Consider the following 19,444-nt stretch of genomic DNA (forward strand, 5'->3'; position numbering starts at 1 on the left):
TGGCACATATTTGCTGCTGGCCACATCACCTTTGTACAAGAATCCACCTTGCTCCTGAAGCGGTCTAACTGGCTCCTCAATCTCTTGTAACGTGTCAATCTCTGATGTACAGTAGTAATGTTCTAGCCCTGCGGCGATAAGAGGAACACCCTCACCGCGAGTACAGGAAATGTCCCAACATCCAATATCACATTTACTGTACAGACGATAACAATAGCAATGTTTGCCATGTACATGCTGTTCGAAAGCAACCTAGTGAGAAATGGCGACAAATATTGACATAGTATAGCGCCAGCTTGTACAACAATGTGCATGTCCATCAAATAAGATGAGCGCTGGTGGACGCACATGCTCAGTCACTCTGCTCAATGCCAGGACTCTGCATAGTGACCCTCTGCCCAACAGCCAATAGAAATAGTTTTCTGCCCAGAAAGGTGCGGAGTCCCTGCACTACATGGCAGTATAGCTGCGGAGACTCTTTCTGTAGGCAAAGTAAGAGAGGACTATACAGTCAGACTCCTGAGGGGGAATGAGGCAGATTCTTAGTAAAGCCCGTCCTCTGAAGCAGATTAGAAAAACCGCAATGGATCTATGTTTCAATTTTTTGTACAGCCAGGTGGCCATAATAATCACTGTATGAGAAAAATCAGTAAAGGGTCAGCAGAGCTGACTGTGCCGTCTTCATTTTCAGGTAGCAGTGTGACTCTGATGCCTTTACATATGGCTAACAGTACAGATGGGTGAATTTTTTTTTTTTTTTTAAATGTAATGACATCAGGGAATGCTGTGGACTGTGATTGGGCCTTATTGGTCATGAGGTGCCATGACGCTTGCATCTATGCTTCATCATGTGACCGCTGAGGACCAATCACAGGCCTCAGTGACCGCTGATGTCATTCAGGAGGATGGAAGAGGCCCAGAGGAGGAGAGTAACACCTATGTACACCCGCTAATCTGAAGAGACCTCACCGTATAATAATAGCTGTTCTGGTTTGGACATGCTTAGTCTGAACGAACCTACAGGGAGATTCTCGCCAATATACAAGAGACAAATATGAGATTCACCCACCAGATATTCACCCGCCGTAGACTCCTGTAACCCGTAACATGTGTGGCATGTAAAAAAAAGGCTGAAATAGCTGTGCATTAAATCGAAATACAGGGAAAATTAATCAAGTTTTTGATTTGGGACATAATGGCCAGCCCTCGGCGACAGCCATGGTCAGTCAGAAGTAGCGGAGCTCCTCTAATGTACTAACTATCTAGTGACTGAATTCTTAACTATATACACAATATTAATAATTGCATAATAATTAAAAATAATCATTTACGTCACAGTTGGAAACTTTTCCCCCAAAACTGGTCCCTGCCTTTAATACAGCTATTACAATGATTTTTGGGATAATCACTTTAATACCCCATAAACACTCCTGACATGTACCGCACCCACTGACTCCTGACGGTGGGCTACCTGTCATCTTCTGGCTGCTATTTCATGTTTCTTTAATGTTGGCCTGACAGGCAGGATAAAGGAGTACTAACCTAAAATTCACCTCGTCACCCCTTTACACCTCAGAAATACCCATCCATGTACTAATATGTCCGTGCTTGAAGAACCAGGATATTAAAAAGCAAATAAAACGTCATAATCCACAGTAATAAAGAAAAAGACTATTATGTAATGGTCACGTACATACTAAGGCAACTGTGGCTATGAACATAATAATCCATCCATGAATTCTGCCTTATAAGCTCCAACATACAAACCCGGGATCAAGCCATAATCCGAGTGCGGAGTCCATGTAAACGTGTTTAACCCTTAAGGAAGCAGATCTGTATTGTTCAAGATCTCAACGTGATGTATATCACAACAAAGGTCGCTTCTCCTTTAAAGAGAAAACGAACACGTAACAAAAACCTTCGGCATTTACCTGTAACCTCAGATCACTATTTGGGTGTAAACAGAAATGAAATCTATTTAGCAAACACCCACGGAGACATTTGGCATAATGACTGTACTAGAACACAATGCACAAGTCTATACTGGCCTGTGTCCTCGGCTGGCGGCTGCCGCCACGTCTCGGCCCTCCTACCACACATACATTAGTCTTGTCAGATAATTCTCTATATATTTAAGGCAAATCGTCCTTGGGGGTTTCCTTTAATTGTAGGCTTTAGGCGGAGCTACTCTTAAAGGGGTTATTACACGATTAAATATTCTCTTTTTTAGGAAAACTAAGAACCCTCCCATGTATAGATACTGCTGGTAAATACTTGTTATGGCACCTCCTGCTGTTCCTTTGGATCCCTCTGAGAATGTCCACCTAACTAGCAAATGCTGGTGGTCGCACATGCTCAGTAGCTCCGTCCGACTTGTCTGGATTCTCTTGTGACTCCTGCTGTTGTGCAGATCAGCCAATAACAGTCAGTGCACTCAATGTGACTTGTCACCTGAACTAGAAACGCTGCAGCAGATTCTGAATGCCATTATTAATAAAGGGCCCAACAGGCACAAGGCACACCCGATTTATCACAAGGCTCTGGGCAACAGAATGAAACTCTATACCTGTCAGGAACTGTATGATCTATAACAAATAGATCGGGCCAAGATGTCTCTGCCTTGGTCCATTCTACCCACACCCATGAAAAGTATCGAGCAAGGCGCAGAAGAAGGGGTGCGTTACATCTTTGTCTTTTATTGTCTCTGTAGAGAATGACGACACATGTTCCCGCTGTTCTCTCATCACAGAAGTTGGACCCTCCCCCCCCCCCCTAAATTGTATCCATAAAACCCATTAAAAACTTTCAGCAGATTAAGCGCTCTGGTAATGAGCTGTAAGGTGTCTTTAATGAAAATGCTAATGGCCCCGACGGCGGCAACATAGTAGCCCTAATGTAAATGACAATGAATCGAGGTCACCAAGCAGCTAGATTCATGGCCTTAACTAGATGTGAGCATTATATACAGTAATAAAGTGGAGATTTATGTCATATCGCAGCAATCTGTCTCTTCTTCTAATTACATCTCCAGTATCACTCATCCCCCCACTGGGACCCTTCGTGAGGAAAGAGGTCCCAAAATTGGAGATCAATGTCATAGATGGAGCAGAGTACTAGCCACAGCAGATCAGACCTACGGTGGGTAGAGGAGATCGGACACTGTTCATATGTTCATGGCTTATTTTACATGAATGGGGCTAGTTGGGAGGGAGTGTCTTCAGGCCGATGTCGTGAGGCGAATCCGCCAGAAAGAATGAGCATGTCGCTGCTTTTTTTCCGGGAGCCGGAACAAAATGGCTCCCGGAAAAAAGAACCGACCAACTACCATTGATTTCAATGGGAGCCGTCTTTTTGGTCAGGATTTTGAAGCGAATACAGCCTCAAAATCCTGACAGAAAACCCCTGTGTGAACTTACCCTTATCCGAAACTTATTTTGATGACGTAACCTTGGCATATGTCATCAATATTAGATTGGTTGGTGGATGAGGTTGCTTCCTTTGTTCATGTCATTTTTACCAGTCACATGGTATAGCTGCAGCTCCATTCCCCCCCCCCCCCCCCCCTTCATGTGAATGAAGCCGAGCTGTAATTTTACACAGAACCCCTACGATATGTATGGTACAGTGTGGTGTGGTGCTTGCTATTTATGCAACTCACCTGAGCTGAACCTGCAGACTCTTCAACCAACTAGTCGATCAGTGGGGGTCTGGAGTGTCAGAATCCCTCCGATTACATATTGCTGAGCTTTCCCAAGTATAAGTCCCAGAAAAGCCCTTTAAGAATAGTTTATTAAGGTTCCGAACAAAGATATGGGTACCGGCATCCGCACTTTGCAATGCCAAGAAATACTACTACTAAAGTTGAGTGTCTTGATACACAGGGTTGGAGTCTTCTGCATGTTCTTACGTCTCCGCGTTTCTGGTAAAGGAAGCGTACAGCCCGAGCAGGGATAGACTGGCTACAGAGAATGGTTAGATAAGAGGAGGATAATACTCCCAGAGCAGCGCTCTACTACAGAGGTAACAGCGCACAGACACAATACCTTAATAGGAGGCTTTTCCAGTGAGACGGGTTTCATTTGCGGAACATAAACATTTTGGCTACTGAAGACATAAACACAAGAAGATAATACTTAATTGGAGGTTTCTTTGGAAACGGGGCCAAGATGGTGAGTCTTCAAATGATAGTTCTCAGTGGTAGATCAGTCTGTTCACATCACATAGATAATGGCTTTCTAATCAGAAGGCCAGAAACAGAGAGTGGAGGAGATAAGATGGAGGAGATAAGATCACAAAGCCTTCATCAGATGACACAATGTGGTGGTGATGACTGGATGCAACCTCCTATATCCTATGCCAGTGGTGGAAAAATCAGCCACATGGTGGTTGTCCTTCTGCTTGGAACAGACCTGGACAAATCTGAGCCAAGTCTAGGAACCAAAACTGGGCTTACATTGGTAGCTGTTACTTGTTTGGGCAACAGCTTTTACTTCCAGCACCTCTCCATACACTTGGATGGTCAGCTGAGCGTGCGTGTATTCTCCATAGTGAGAAGAGAATAAAGCGCATGGATGGCACACAGATATCACCCATGTGCCGTTTCCTCATCTCCCACACGTATGTGCGCATGTTGTCCAAGTATTGTGTTTGGTATTCTATTCACTTCAATCAAGCTGAGCTGCAATACCAGAGATAACCAAAAGGAAGAAGTGGCGCTGTCTCTGGAAGAGAGCAGCCATGTTTTTAAGATAATCCTTTAAGAGTCCCACCATTTCTGATCCTTGACAACCCCTTTAAGCTGTCATTCAGCTGTTGTCCTATGATGTGGTAATATCGATGCAGAACTATAGAAACAAGAAGACGAGCCAATACCAGACCACACAAAATGGCTGAGCGGGGCCCAGGAGGATGCATGGCATTACTAGCCCAATGGCTCGCACTGAATTTTGAGGAGATCCCATCAATGACCGATATTCTTCTGAACTAGCTCGTACAGCGCCGAAGCCAACAGCGTGACTTACAGAATAGCTTGTAAGTGATAAGGAAGCTAATGGATTATGTCGCTGTAATGAGCGCTGCGGTCGGCCACGCGGACTTATGGATAGAAATTGGCGTGAAATAATTATGTGAATCATAGACGAGACCAGAAATTGTGAATAAACACAAGCTTTACGGCTCAGGCGGCTTAACCCCTGTAAGGAATCAGATGTCAGAACTGGAGAGGACTCTTCTACTTCTTGAAGACCAACAGAGGCCTGCAGCTTGAAGTCAATGGAGGGAAATCATGAATTCTGATATACCAGATGACATGAAAACGTTGCAAAAATGTGTGTTTTTTTTAATCGTTTTTCTCAATCTATGAGATGTTTCTGAAAAGTGGGCGGGTATTGCAGGAAGGGGTACGGACTCTAATAATATGGCTGTCTAGAGGGCAACTCTGATAGGTCAGGTCCAGACACACCAGCATATTCATAAAGAGAGGATCTTCTCCGCACGGTTTCGTCAGGTTGGGGCCACAAAGGTATGTTCTTGCTAGTATTAACCCCTTAAAGGCATCATGCGCTACGAATACATCCTCTATTCACAGGCAGAGGGAATACGGCTTTGATTGCTGTGGTCCTAACCACTGGGTCCCCCTTAAAGTCCTCATGTTAATGGAGCCCCAGTACGCTTGAGTCACCCAGTGCTCCCCAATACAGTCCGGCAGCCCTATAGACGTGAATGTGTATCAGTGTAATGTGCTCTGGAACACGATTATGGCAGATGACAGATTCCCTTTAAAGTCCCACACACAGCCCTATTAGGGTATGTAGGAAATTGCCGTGGACAGATTCCACCCCCTAATCTATGGGAGATTAAAGGGGCTGCTTTGGTTGGCCGATATCTTAATTTATTCACTTCATTGTTTACACTCTGATTCTATGGCCCTTGGGATTATCTGCTCATTTGTGAAGTGATGTAGCTGCCTGCTCTCAGGGGGGAGGGGCTGGGAGCAGCTCTGAGCTGTTTGTATCTGATAAGTAGTGGAGCTCCTCAGGGGAGGTGAGAGCTCCAGGATTTCTGCTCTTATCAGTCGGTTTAATTGAATTTGGCTGATAAGGGCTGAGATAGGGAGTCCATTACCTCTGTATGTAATGCAAACTGACTCAAATCCAGCTTTGCTACATCAGTTTCACACTGTGGTAATTCATTTACAACCAATCCCATGCAAGTGAAACCCCACCCACCTATGTGCCGAGAAAAGCAGGAAGTGAAGAGAGCACAACAGCCTTCAGGTTAGTGAACAAGCGTCATGGGAATACCCCTTTAAGCCCTGAATCTGTCTCCTATTATTATCAATGGGGGGTAGAGATCACAACAGGATCTGCTAGATCTTGCCACAGATTCCATGTCTCGAGACTCCCGGCTGACTAATCTCATTCATCTGTCAGTAGCGGAAAGCCACAACACAATGTCGATGCCCTGCAATGGAATCCCACGATTTCCACTACATTTTCCGCCGTGTGAACGCAGTCTTATTACTTTGAGACACATGGCTTCTGATAAAAACAGAACACGTCCCCATACTGTATCATACTAGTTACATGTACGCTGAAAAATCACAGGAAAAACTAATTCCCCATCTTTTTCTACAATGCTGCAGATATTTCCTTTACTGCAGTGTTGTTTTCAGCAACAGTCACATGACAGGAAATCCCTGCAGCTGACTACCATGGCGATCCCAGAGCAAGCACAATATTAACAAGATAGATAGCTATATAGGACTATTTCCAAAGTTAAAAGCACAAACCTCCATCCCGTAAGCTTTATTTACATAAACCCGGAGAGCTCCTTTAATCTCCAGGATTGTGTAATGCTCTAAGTGGCATCAAGCCCGTCTTCCTGAGTCTTTTTTGCCTCTTCTTATAATAATGCCTTAATTTTCCATCAAAGCTTTTCCAGCCAATTGCTCCTTGAAGGGGTTGGCCATTTTCAGACCAATTTTGAGAGAGAGACAAATATTATTGTTTGTATAATGAAAAGTTGTACAATTTTCCAGCATAATTTGTGTATCAGTTCCTCACAGTTTTACATCTCTGCTTTCTGTCATTCACTCTGCTTAAAGAGGACCTTTCATCAGATCGGGCACAAGGAGTTCTATATACTGCTGGAAAGCTGACAGGCGCTGAATTCAGCGCACTGTCGGCTTTCCCGATCTGTGCCCGGTGTAAGGCGCTATCGGTCCCGGTACCGTAGCACTTTAGTGTCAGAAGGGTGTTTCTGACACTTAGCCAGGGACGCCCTTCTGCCCAGCAGCGCCTATCGGAGGAACGCCCCCTCCCTCTGCTCACACAGCTCATCCACAGACAAGTGTTATCAGGAGGGGAGGGGGCGTTCCTCCCCAGTCTTAGAGCACAGCGCGATGGGCGCTGCTGGGCAGAAGGGTGTCCCTGGCTAACTGTCAGAAACGCCCTTCTGACTGTAAAGCGCTACTTTACTGGGACCGATAGCGCTTTACACCGGGCACAGATCGGGAAAGCCGACTGCGCTGAATTCAGCGCACTGTCAGCTTTCCAGCAGTATATAGAACTGCCTGTGGCCAATCTGATGAAAGGTCCTCTTTAATTCCAGTCCCTGGTCATGCGATGGACTGACCGATGCAAAGCTCAGATGTCTGATTACCGTGCTGTGACTGTAACGAGCTGTGCACCTGTGTATTCATCACATGACCATGGCCTGTACATCACATGACCATGGCCTGTACATCACATGACCATGGCCTGTACATCACATGACCACGGCCTGTACATTACTGTATACGGACTGATTTTTATCCACGGGATGTAAGCAGAATGAATGACAGCAAGCAGAGATCTAATAGACTGTGAGGAATTGATACAGAAAGTATATTGCAACATTGTATATCTTGTTATTGTACAAATAATAACATATCTCTCAATATTGGTCTAAAGTGGACAAACCCTTTAAGCCTCACGTTGTCTTCATTAGAGAACAGATGGTTGTGTTTGGTCACTCCATGAGAGCAGGGACAGGGCGGTGACAATGGCCTCTTATCTTCCTTCCTACCTTCCTGTCTGTGCTCTTCATCTATCTAATTCGATTGTAAGCTCTTTACAGCAGGACGGCCATTCTTATTACATTTATTTGCTGCAGCGGCTCATCATACATGGTATTAATGTTCCTTGCATCAAGTCCAGACAAATCTCCCCCAGATTTCTGAGCCAGCAACAACGTGGCAGAAATTTTGGCAGTGTGCTGCACTTGCTGAATGAAATCGGAGGTGAATTTCAATGTGAATGATTTCATGATGACAATTTAAAGGGATACAGGTTTTTCTTCTTTTTAATTAAAGGGAATCTGTCAGCAAGAATATCTGTGTTATCAGACTAATGACAATACCTTGTAGGGTGGCTTCTACATTTTCCAAAGATTTCCTTATTATTCTGCATTGCAGCTCCATTTTCATGAAAATCAGCATTTTATCTGCATGCAAATTAGTTGAAAAAGGCTTTAAGGGGGCGTGTCCTCTCCTGCTGGGGCTTCACTGTCTGCCCCTCACCACTACTCAGCTCTGACCCCATTGTCTACAGTGGGGGAGCTGCAATGCACAATAAGAAAGACATCTTTGGAAAGTATAGAAGCTGCCCTACAAGGTGCGGTCATTAGTTTGATACCTGGTTTTCCTGCTGACAGCCTTCCTATAAAGTCTTCCAAAACTTTTTTAAAGATCCTTATTTGCTTATTGACAAAACCGTCAATATCTCAGAGGTCCCCATTCACAAAGGGATAAAGGATTCAGGTGACCCTGGTCTATCTCCCTGGGTTGATATACTGGGTTCTCGTGACAGACTCCCGTTCCATCCAGAAATAGTCTCATATATTCACTGTACTGTCTGGACTAAACACTCTGGAGACCCAAATTCTCATCTAGGACGTTGCGAGTCACTGTCTCACCGCAGGACCAATCATGTTTGGGACAATAGTCCAGCAATGCGGATTATTGTCCTGCAGCAAGTCAATCATTGTTGTGGGTCTTGCCCTTCATTTCAGTCTTTGCAAAGCAGGGATCTACAGAAAAAAGCACCTGATTTTGGGTGGGATCTCTTACAAACACCACTGCAAATTACAAAAACAGGTTTGGTTTTTGGGGGATTAAGAAAACTCTGCAATTTTTTTGTGGTAGAGTTTAGAGTCCAAGTCAGAGCTAGCTCAAAAAAACTGCATCAAAAGTGGCCGCATCCTCACAAACAGTTTGAAGACGATCTGGGGTAGAACCGCAGGTCAAGGCAATTTTCAGCCACCAAAAGGTCATGTCTCAGTCAACTAGTGGCCACTCCCTGTAACTGCGCCTTTACATACCCCATCTCTACTGCTACTAACTCAGTCTAATCTGGAGGCAGAGTATTATAGAGAAAGAGTAGCTGAGCAGGTTATTAAATTTATCATATATATATATATATATATATATATATATATACATACACACACACACACGCATACATATATATATGTCAATGTCCTTTAGTCACTCAGGTCTCTTTACTCTCTTTACTCTATGCTTCAGAGTCCAGTAGGCGGTCCTACTCGGTGATCGCCAGCTGCCTGTACACCGGCCAATCACAGATAGGACCGCCTACTGGACTAAGCCCAGAATCTTTACTCCTAAGCAGACAATCCTTACTGAATCTTTCCCTACAAGCCTATATATCATTCTGCTCAGCTCCTCCTGCTCTATAACATGCTGCATTGTCAGGTTCGCTTTAAGATTCATTTCCAAGTATTGCTATACACATCTGCATGACATAAGCACACACAGAGGATATTTTTACGACAGACTACAAGCAGACTTTCTCCCGTGATAAACGACATTATTGCTTCCAACTACTCTAATAATGTTAATCTGGAGGAGAAAGAGGAATGCGACTGCAGTTACCATGGAAACAAGTAATTCGCCCAACACGGCGACGTTATCAGAGATGGCTTCCTATGTGAACCTTTACAGATATGGGGAGACCGACCTTCAAGGGCGAAATAACCCAAAACAACCCATTTACCCAATGCGCCTGGGCCGTCTCGTCCTGCCCCGCTTTGGGGCGGTTCAGTATACTTACGTGTTTATATCTTGTGATTTACCTTTCTGTCTACGCACGTAGAACTATAAATCCTATAAACATCTCTATTAGGCGCAGACGCGACAGGCGTTGTGATACATGACCTCGCACGTCTCTGCTTCAGCAAACTCGGAAGGTTCCAAAGTCTTTGACTGCACAAAATCTCAATGCAATGCTGTAGTGTGGTATCACATTATGACACCGAAGACTATTTTATACGGCTTGGCAGGATGCCCTGCCCTACTTCTACAGGCGTAGGACAACAGTGAACGCAGGCGTCAGCATCTTTAGGAGGCCGCGCAAACTGAGATCCTTGCAGAAAATGATACTGAAGGTTTCCAGTCAAAAAAAAATTTCCAAGATCCAACACAAATACGTAGTGTGAAAAAACCTCTTTATAGTGTTGGTGCCCAAAGGGGGTCAGTTTTCTGTAAGAATGAGCAGCTCAAAGTATCATGTGAGGCACAGATGAATGGGGAGTCTGCATGTGCTGTCGTATGAGGACCAAGTCCCTCGCCCAACCAGCGCCAACGGGGTTCACGTGAATGCTGCAGCCTCTTCACTGAATGCCAAGCACAGTGCCATACATTGTATAGTGGCTGTGCTTGGTATTGCAGCTCAGCCCCATTCATTTACATGATATCCATGTGCTGTCCATGCTTTCCACAGACCCATGCTATCGAATGAATGAGCCTGACCACAAAACAGACAGAAAGTGGACCTGTCCTGGGTTTTGCAGTCTCGGTTCACAGCTCTTCCCCCGTGCATAGGTCCACAGAAATAAAAAGGACATTGGATAGACTGCTTATGAAAACTACAGTCATGTGGCCTTAGGGCTAGTTCACACGTTGTTAGGTGGTCGAGGAATTTGGTCAGGACAAAATTCGCTTCAGGAATTAGGAAGCGTTTTTAGTTTCAGGTTTTTTCCTCCAGCACAGTGAATGGACCTTGGAAAAACCGCTTCGCAGTTCGCGGTTTTTCTGCTTCCAAGAGACTCCTGTTGGTTTCTTCAGGCGGAATGCACCTGAAGAAAAGTCATGTCGCTTCTTTTTTCCGCTAAGCAGCTTTCCATAGGACTCTATTGTGACGAGGCGAATTCTGCCTTAAAATCCCGACCATTTTCCTCCATGTATGCCCCGTGTGCCCTTAGCCTCCATTCACGTCACCATGATAATAGGTTGTGTGGCGGGTGATGCCCATTTTCCTTGATTGTTTTGTACCAGGTCATGTAAATACAGGCTTAGCTTGTACCTATGAAATATTTATCCTCCTCCCTGTGTGCTTGTACTATTAATACCGGGTCAGTCTGCTGAATACAGCTAAGGAGTCACTGCTAATATTTTCATGTCATGCACCAGGCAGCGCCTTATCAAAGTCGGATCCAGAAATTGGAAGCACCGGTGCGGAGAACTTATTAAAATAGCTTAAAATAATTAGCCGTGTTGGTTGCCAACGCTTTGATGTTTCATTCAGGAAACAGGAGTGCGCCACCAGCTCAGTGATCAGGATCATAGGTTTATAGAGAGACGGACTGCGCACAAGACTATTCCCCTAACCACAATGAAAACAGTAATTACACAGAGCTAGGAAGGAACCAAAAATATAGATGAAAAAATGAGGGTCGGCAAGAAGGACCCCTCCCTTCTCCCTGTCTGTAATTATATACCGTATATGTTTGGACCGGATACGGTTTTTTATGTCACCTTGTACCCAGCAGTATTTTACAGATCTTTAGTAAATCTCATTTGAGCACTCTCTGGCATGTAGATTCCCTATAGGATTGATAAACCTTATATTGCAATTATTTTGGTTTTTTTTACCTTGATTCCGATTAATGAGGATTATTTTGGGCCACATCCCTTTAAAGCCACACTCCCAGGAGCAGATTACAATAAAAGTGAAATAGGTTGTAGCCCTGGACCCAACAACAAGTGATCACCCATTAGCCCCCAGTATAATCAACCATATCTGCAACCTTGGATTACTGTTGTAGGGCACGGAAGTCTACAGGAGGAGAGGATGTGTTAGGTGAACGTCATGAGATTTGTGCACTGGGTGGATTCAGACTGAACACGTCCACACTGGACCTGCTATTATAATACACCGGGGTCTCTTCTGCAGAGTACACTTACTCACTCCCCCTATGCTCCGCCACTGATCCTTGGCCTCTTCTGCTCCCCTAAATAACGTCAGTGACCGATATGGCTGCTGTGGTCGTGCAACATCGTGCTTGTGTCTATGCGTCACAAGCCAAGTGTTCAGTCCTAACAAAACTGCACATACCTGGACCAAAAAAACGACCTGCACAAAACCACATTAGTGAAGCAGATTGATGCTCGGTTTTGGTTATTTTTTGATCCAACTGCCCAGGCCTACTGCTACGACTAAGGGGACGTGCCTGTCCTTGAAACACGTTAGCTGGCTTTACTTTTGGAACATGGAATTGATTTAAGAGCAATCATGCCTGTAACATATACTGGATTTTTTTAAACAAATGTACAAATAAACGCTACGTTTTACTAAAAAAAGGGACACAAGGAGTGGAGCTGGAAAATTTTTTCACTTTCTCTATGGATATTCCCCACAGTCGATGGGTCGTTTTCCTGTGCAACCTCCGTCCTGGAACACCTGGTCACACAACCATACCATTTGTTCATTTGGATCAGTTCAAGTAAGTGGGCTGTATTTATTCCTTCCCCAATACTTCCCATTTATATTTCTACTGAAGTGTATCCCTTTCTCACCATCTTGGTTGCTGCCAGTGAACAAAAGCAGGAACAGACTTTAGGCTGAGGTCACATATTGCAGAAAAGCTGCATTTTTGTTGCACATTTTACTGAGGCTTTTTGAGCCAAAGCTAAGAGATCTCAGAAGGAATGGGAAGTATAAAGGAAGCACTTAGTCTGTTCACACAGAGTTTTTTTTGCCAGCCGATTTTGACACAGAATCCGCCTCAAAATCCGCCTGAAAAAACGCCCACCATTCATTTCAATGAAAGCCGCTAGCGGAAAAAAAGCAAGATGACCTACCTACAGGCAGATTCCACCTAGAAAAACCCATTGAAGTCAATGAGAGGTGGAAAACCCGTGGCGTGATTTTTCACAACCACTACAAAAACCGCTTATACTCCTTCCTTCTGGCCTTGGCTCAAAAAATGCTGCAAAATCTGAAAAATAAAATAAAAAAATGCAGATTTTCTGCAACATGCAGCCTCTGCCTCAAAGGAGTTGTCCAGGACCTTTATTTAAATGTGCATCATCCAAGGTTATATTTTGGCTGAACTTTGAACTTCACAGGTGAGGGGTGGATCAGGGGCTGTACAGTAGCACGCTTAGCGCCTTGTGTCAAACGTGTGCCTCAATATCATCCCACTACGCCAGGAAAATGAATCCCCCCCCCAACGTTATTACTCTCATATGTACACAAGATTATTCTGACCTACAATAACAGGAAGGTTTTATGCGTTCATTACTAGAAAGTAGAAAACCCCTTGAAGAGGAAGGATCAGCAACACCATGAGCAGATCTACTCCAAGATGACCCATCTACTAACTCGGTAAAATACGTCAATCTCAGAGAGAGTATCTAGACCAGTCACAGTACAGCAAGACTTTACAAGTGTCACCCAATGACAGATACTCTAAACTACAAAGATGACTTGCTGCAACCACAAGGAAAGATGAATTTCACTGGCAGGTAAGAGCTGCATGACCATCCAGGTTGTGTAGCAGCGACCATAAGGAAATCGGAGCTCAGAGAGGTAAAATTGACCCCATGCATCTGCTTACAGCATAAAACTAAGGGTAAGTTCACACTGAGATTTTTGGTCAGGATTTTGAGGCTTGTTCCGGCTCCCTCGCGATTTGGCCTGAAGACACTCCCTCCTCCGGACTAGACCCATTCATTGGGCCTAATCCGGAGCGGCGTGCGCGGCTGGATGCCGATGCAGTGCACCGGCTTTCAGTCGTGACTACCGGCTTTTGGATTGGAACCTGAGGCGGCCTCCACCTTAGGTTCCGGTCCAAAAAATCCCGTCTGAACTTACCCTAACAATGGGCAATTTCACTAATCCCATTTAATTATTAGACAAAAATTTACAAAAGAATAAATGATGATATATCTAGTGCAAGTTTCCATCACCTATTAGTTGGCTTATTCTGCAGCAGAAATGAGCTCTAGAAATGGGGTGCAATTCTGCAGAACAGTGGTACATGTTAACAACCCTCCTCCTTTGTATCTAAACTCTTCTGTCTTACCAAACAAGGCTTTAAAAAAATACAAATAATGGTGCATAGCATGTAAGGCCCAGCTCAGATCTGAGTCCGGGTTTCCGATTTGGCAGCACACCTTCATCAGATCACCTTTTGGAAAGTGGGTAAGGATGGGCTGAGGTTTGCATCTTTCTTATGCCACAATTCTGGCCTTAATAAATCTGCCCCGATACGCACGATATATACATTAATATCCAGCGGCACAGCGAGCAGGCGGCAGTAACAGGAGACGCACTTACCCATTGGCCAGTTGTCATACACATGTTTAGCAATGTCTGCCGCTGAGTCGTTTGGTGAAAAGAGGAATTCTTTTGTCTTGCCGCTTACCAAGATAAGACGTAAATTAATCTGTAAGAGAAAATGAGAATGTGAGTCATTTACACCAGAAAACATCATCATCAAAGAGAGTCACAAAGTATCAGCAGTCTCTATTCTCAGAGATACATATACAGTGATACGGTGTATCACATTTACCTAGTTGCTCAGTAGGTTTGTTACTGTGTGCAGCCTGACCGGGTAACACATGACTGTCTCACATGCCTGGTAGATATTCACTAGTTTCCTACATGTTATGGATATTCATGAAGTAGCTAATGGAGGTTAATAAACAGCAAGCATGGACTATACTGAGACATCGTACAATCCATCAACAGCAGCTGGGCTCCTTGTTAGAACATTGAAAAAATATAAATATAATAAAAAAAATATATATATATATATTCTTTTTTTCAATAAATAAATATATTATACACACACGTCTTGCCTATATAGCACCTATATATTCCATGGTGCTTTACGGATACAGTTATCACTCACTATCCCCAGCAAGGCTCACAATATAATTTCCTTATCCATGTTGTCTCTTAGACTGCTTGAGGAAATCCTGGAGGAAACTAGCCCTTAGCCCTCAAGTACATGACTGTGCGCATGAGTCGATCCAGGTCCATAGCTGAATAGTACAGACGGCACGTGGGTGATGTCCGTGTGTCACCTGTGCCGCCATAGACCCAAGAATTTACTTTATTATTAATTCCTGGAATAAGACAGGAATAAGACTTGTCCTCAGTTCTTGCCCCAGGTTCATGGCCCCATAAAAAGATAAACTGTTGCGTGTTTGGGGCCATAGAATATAATGGGTCTGTGTATTAGCCATGAAAAACAAGGCTGGCACACTGACACTGGACCCTCACCTGTGCATGAACATATAAACTACATACAAATATTGCCTTTGGTCAGATGTGTATCCCGGACTGCGATGCTACATGGTAACAATGCTAACCACTTAGCCACTAATGCCCATGGCTTGTGTCTGGGACAAGTGAAAGAAGTTAAAGGGATTTCTTGGTACTGAAAGACTTCAATGGGAAAGCCCTGCAGTACCCACATCCACCACTACAGGGCAGCTCGCAGTATGTAATTATTAGAGAGAGCCACGCTGTCTCATTACAGGTGATGTGTGTGTGTGTGTGTGTGTGTGTGTGTGTGTGTGTGTGTGTGTGTGTGTGGGGTCTCTCATATTAATGGTCTATCCTAAGGATATATTACCAATATTAAGAAACCAGACAACGTCTTTAAGCTGCAATACCAGACACAGCCAGTGGTGGGGCTTTCAGGTAAACCTTAACACCACCTAAAGTGAGACAGACACTTCCACAGAGCAAAGTGTCAGCAGTCACCATGCACAGAGGTGTCCCCTCACAGACGGCCTGTCACCTCTCCTGACATGACACCATATACTAGTAATAATGCCGGAGAACCTTTCTTTCTGGAGAACGTTCCTCTGCTATTGCTCCTGGAAATGTTTGACTAAAGTGACAACTGGGCGTTACCAATTCTATTGACAGAGGGGTGTTTCCCTACAGCCTGTGTGTGGAGGCGGAGCCCTAACTGGTTACACCCTGCTGTCATTTTATTCAGAAGAGAGGAAGCACACAACACAGAGTTATAAGGAAAGATGCTCCATTGTTATTTTACAAGTCCCAAGGAAGGCGACGGACCCTCTGACTAAAGTCTGATCAATGACCAGGTTTGGATAAGGACACATCATCTTCTTTAAGTCTGTTGTTCTTATCTAAGATAAGTATGTGTGGAAAACAAGATGGAAGCTTCTTCCTTTTCACATTGCAGTGAATACTATACAATTCTATACAATTGAATTCTATACATGCCGCTGTATTTGTTTTTCAGTCCATCCAGATCCTATAATGGATCAGAACAATGGACTTATAAGAACTTAATTTTATACTATTAGGAATATTTTAACAATTCAGATACCCAGTCCAAAAAAAACGCCTTTAAAAAGAGCAAACAAAATGTCCAACTTGACAACATACATAGCACGTGTCTCAATGTGTCTGTAGAGGTGACACCGATGCATAATACATGTAATATATGTAAACCCTTGAAGATGGGGGTGAGAAAAAAAAGGGAGGTGCAGCACAGCACAAAATTCAATTAAGGTTCTACATATCAAACATGTCCGCCTCCTCCTGCGCGTATTATTTATAAGCGCCCACCCCCCACCTGCCCGGTGATGGAGCCGTCACAGTAATAACATAAGGATCTCCGCACTAATCCCACCGCTAATAGGATGTCACCGGAGATGTCAGCTGTGATCACAGATCAAAGATCGCTGACCTGGATTACTAGGGAAATGGGAAGTCAGAGGTGAAACCCATTCCTCATGCAGATGACAAACACCCCCCCCCCCCCATTAATCACTTTCTCTTCATTAGTGTGAGCTCCTGAAGATCACATGACAAATGGAAGGGTTGTCAGCAGCCCCCCACCACAGCCAACAAGATACTGCGGGTAAAAGTTGCAGCACAGCGCCATCAAGTAGAGTCATTAACTCGTAGTCACGGAGATTCCATTTTTAATGGATTTTTCTTTTTCTTTCATATATTTTAATTAAAGGGAACCGGTCATGAGAAATTGAGACTTCCTAAAAAACATAAAAATCACCTTCTAATTCAGGATGGCGACTGGATCCCAGTGATCTCCTCCTAGTATTTCCTACACTGGGCATCCTGTAAAAAAACATGATATTCTAGCGCCTAGGTAAAGATGAGGTTACAAAGTTTGGACTGCTTTGACTTGGCGTGGATCCAGTAGGGCGGCACTGGCATAGCTTGGACCCAAGTGTGTTACCCATGCGGACTGTTATAGGCAACACATCCTCAGCTTCGGCATTTTTTGTTGAGACATGGTTGAACAGCAAGTAAATATACCTCGAAATGCAGTATGACGTGAACAGAGATAAGGGGTTGGCGCCAAACTCTCAAGAAGCCTATAGCATCTGCCATACAGTCACAGGGGAGGAACCATTCTGCGGACAACTCCTACTTCTGGCTCGATGTGAAGGAACTGAAGAGCACAACAACTTCTACATTTTAGCAAATAAGGCACCACGCGAGAAAAACTTTCCAAAGGCCGGTGCTAGAACCTGTCACCGTCTAGGAAAAATACGCCCCCGTTTTCCTATTTACATTTTGGAAAACAGATTTGCATATTTTTCCCATAATCTCCCAGTGGAGCGAAAAAGGCTTTGTAAGTCTCCATACGCCTGTGAAGGTGCACACTCCTTAAGGAGCGATATTATCCCCGGATCCATAGTCTAGGAAAACAGATTAGTTGGCAAGCTTGGGGCTCAATTGCTCAAAATCAGAAATGAATATACGCTTATCTTTATCAAAGCCTATCATTTACACAGTGCCAGTACATTTGGAGTCTTTTTGGAGGAGATACTCCAGTTTGGCTATAATCCCAGATCATATCACAAGGTTTCTAGGACACCAGGTCCTGATCTAGAGGAAGGTGCCTTCCAAAAGGTGGTGCAAGAGCAAGTTGCGCTTTGAACACCAGGGAGAACTTATTTGCCTATTCTTTTCCCAGTATAGTTTGCAGCACCGTAGCGTAGCCTGGGGGGGCGGGCGGCCATTGGCATACATGTGCCACCAGGCCTTGGATAGTAATACTGGTCTCCCCACACCAGTTTTGCAGCGTTTCCAGCTCGTAGCTGGGGTCCACTTAACGGCGGAGGAGGAGGAGGAGGAGGGTGGTGTTGGGATGGGATGTGGGGATCGGAGGGGTCGTCGAGGCAGATGGGATAGTCTTAATAAGCAATGCCAGTGCCCCCAGGAATGGGCAGTGACTCTAAAGGCCAGACAGTAAAATGGAGCCATTCATGGTTTGGTGCGGCGTCAGCATCATGTGGTGGAGATAACCCATACACAGATCTGCTGCCCATCTGGGCCTTGGATTTCGGCAGACGGTCTTCTAGTAAACACGCGTTGGATTCGCCACAGGCAGTTCCTCAGCGTCTGAACATGAATCAGATGAAGACGAATACGCGGCCATCTCTGCGATCGGTCTGGGTTAATTAAAGGGGATTTCTTTGGAGGCGAGCGGTCGTGTCATGAAAGCGTTAAAGCAGCTGGATCTCTTCACAGACACACGGATGTGATAAGCGATTTGTTTTCCAGCTTGCTTTGGATCAGGTTGTGAAAAGCCTCTGATGTCGACATGCCGCAGAAATGGTCGCCATGGAAACTATTATCTCGGCGAGCTGATCTTCAATGATTTACGGATCTTTTCAGGTTTTTAATCAGGGCAAATTCCTTTGCTAATGTGGTTATATGGGGGGGGGGGGGGGGGCTCCATTGGATCTTAAAGACCACTGCGCCCGTCTGTGTGCAAACAGGTCTCTATTTTGCTAGGGTTGCCAAAAAAAAAAAAAAAAAATAGGAAAAAGGCGAAATAAAAAAGCGCTGGAGGAAGTGAAGTTGTGGCGAGCTGGCGGGCGGCCATTTCTTCATGTGTGGTTTTAAATTAACTTTTTTTTTAAAAAAAAAACGACCTAAATAGATGTTCTCAAGTTGTACTGGACGACATAGCGCGAAAAACTCCCAAGAGAAGCGCCCTCCACAGGCCTTCAGCAGAAAAGCAACCTGGCAACAGCTGGCAAGGAGGAGGTTTGGCAGTTCTAGGCCAATTTTAGGATATTAGGATGTGCCCATGGTGGGGTGAGGGTCTCCGGGACAGATGTAGCAGAGCTGCGGCC

General features: G+C 44.5%; 1 protein-coding gene across 1 annotated transcript in view; it reads right to left on the reverse strand.

Annotated features, from left to right (window-relative positions):
* UBL3 (ubiquitin like 3) overlaps positions 1-19,444 on the reverse strand; it is a 100,957-nt gene that overhangs the window by 14,794 nt on the left and 66,719 nt on the right. The window contains exon 2 of the mRNA XM_075265971.1: positions 14,622-14,730. Coding sequence (XP_075122072.1) covers positions 14,622-14,730 — 109 coding nt within the window. The remainder of the gene's footprint in view (positions 1-14,621; positions 14,731-19,444) is intronic.

The sequence above is a fragment of the Leptodactylus fuscus genome, chromosome 2 (assembly GCF_031893055.1).
Source record: "Leptodactylus fuscus isolate aLepFus1 chromosome 2, aLepFus1.hap2, whole genome shotgun sequence".
Classification (NCBI taxonomy): Eukaryota; Metazoa; Chordata; class Amphibia; order Anura; family Leptodactylidae; genus Leptodactylus; species Leptodactylus fuscus.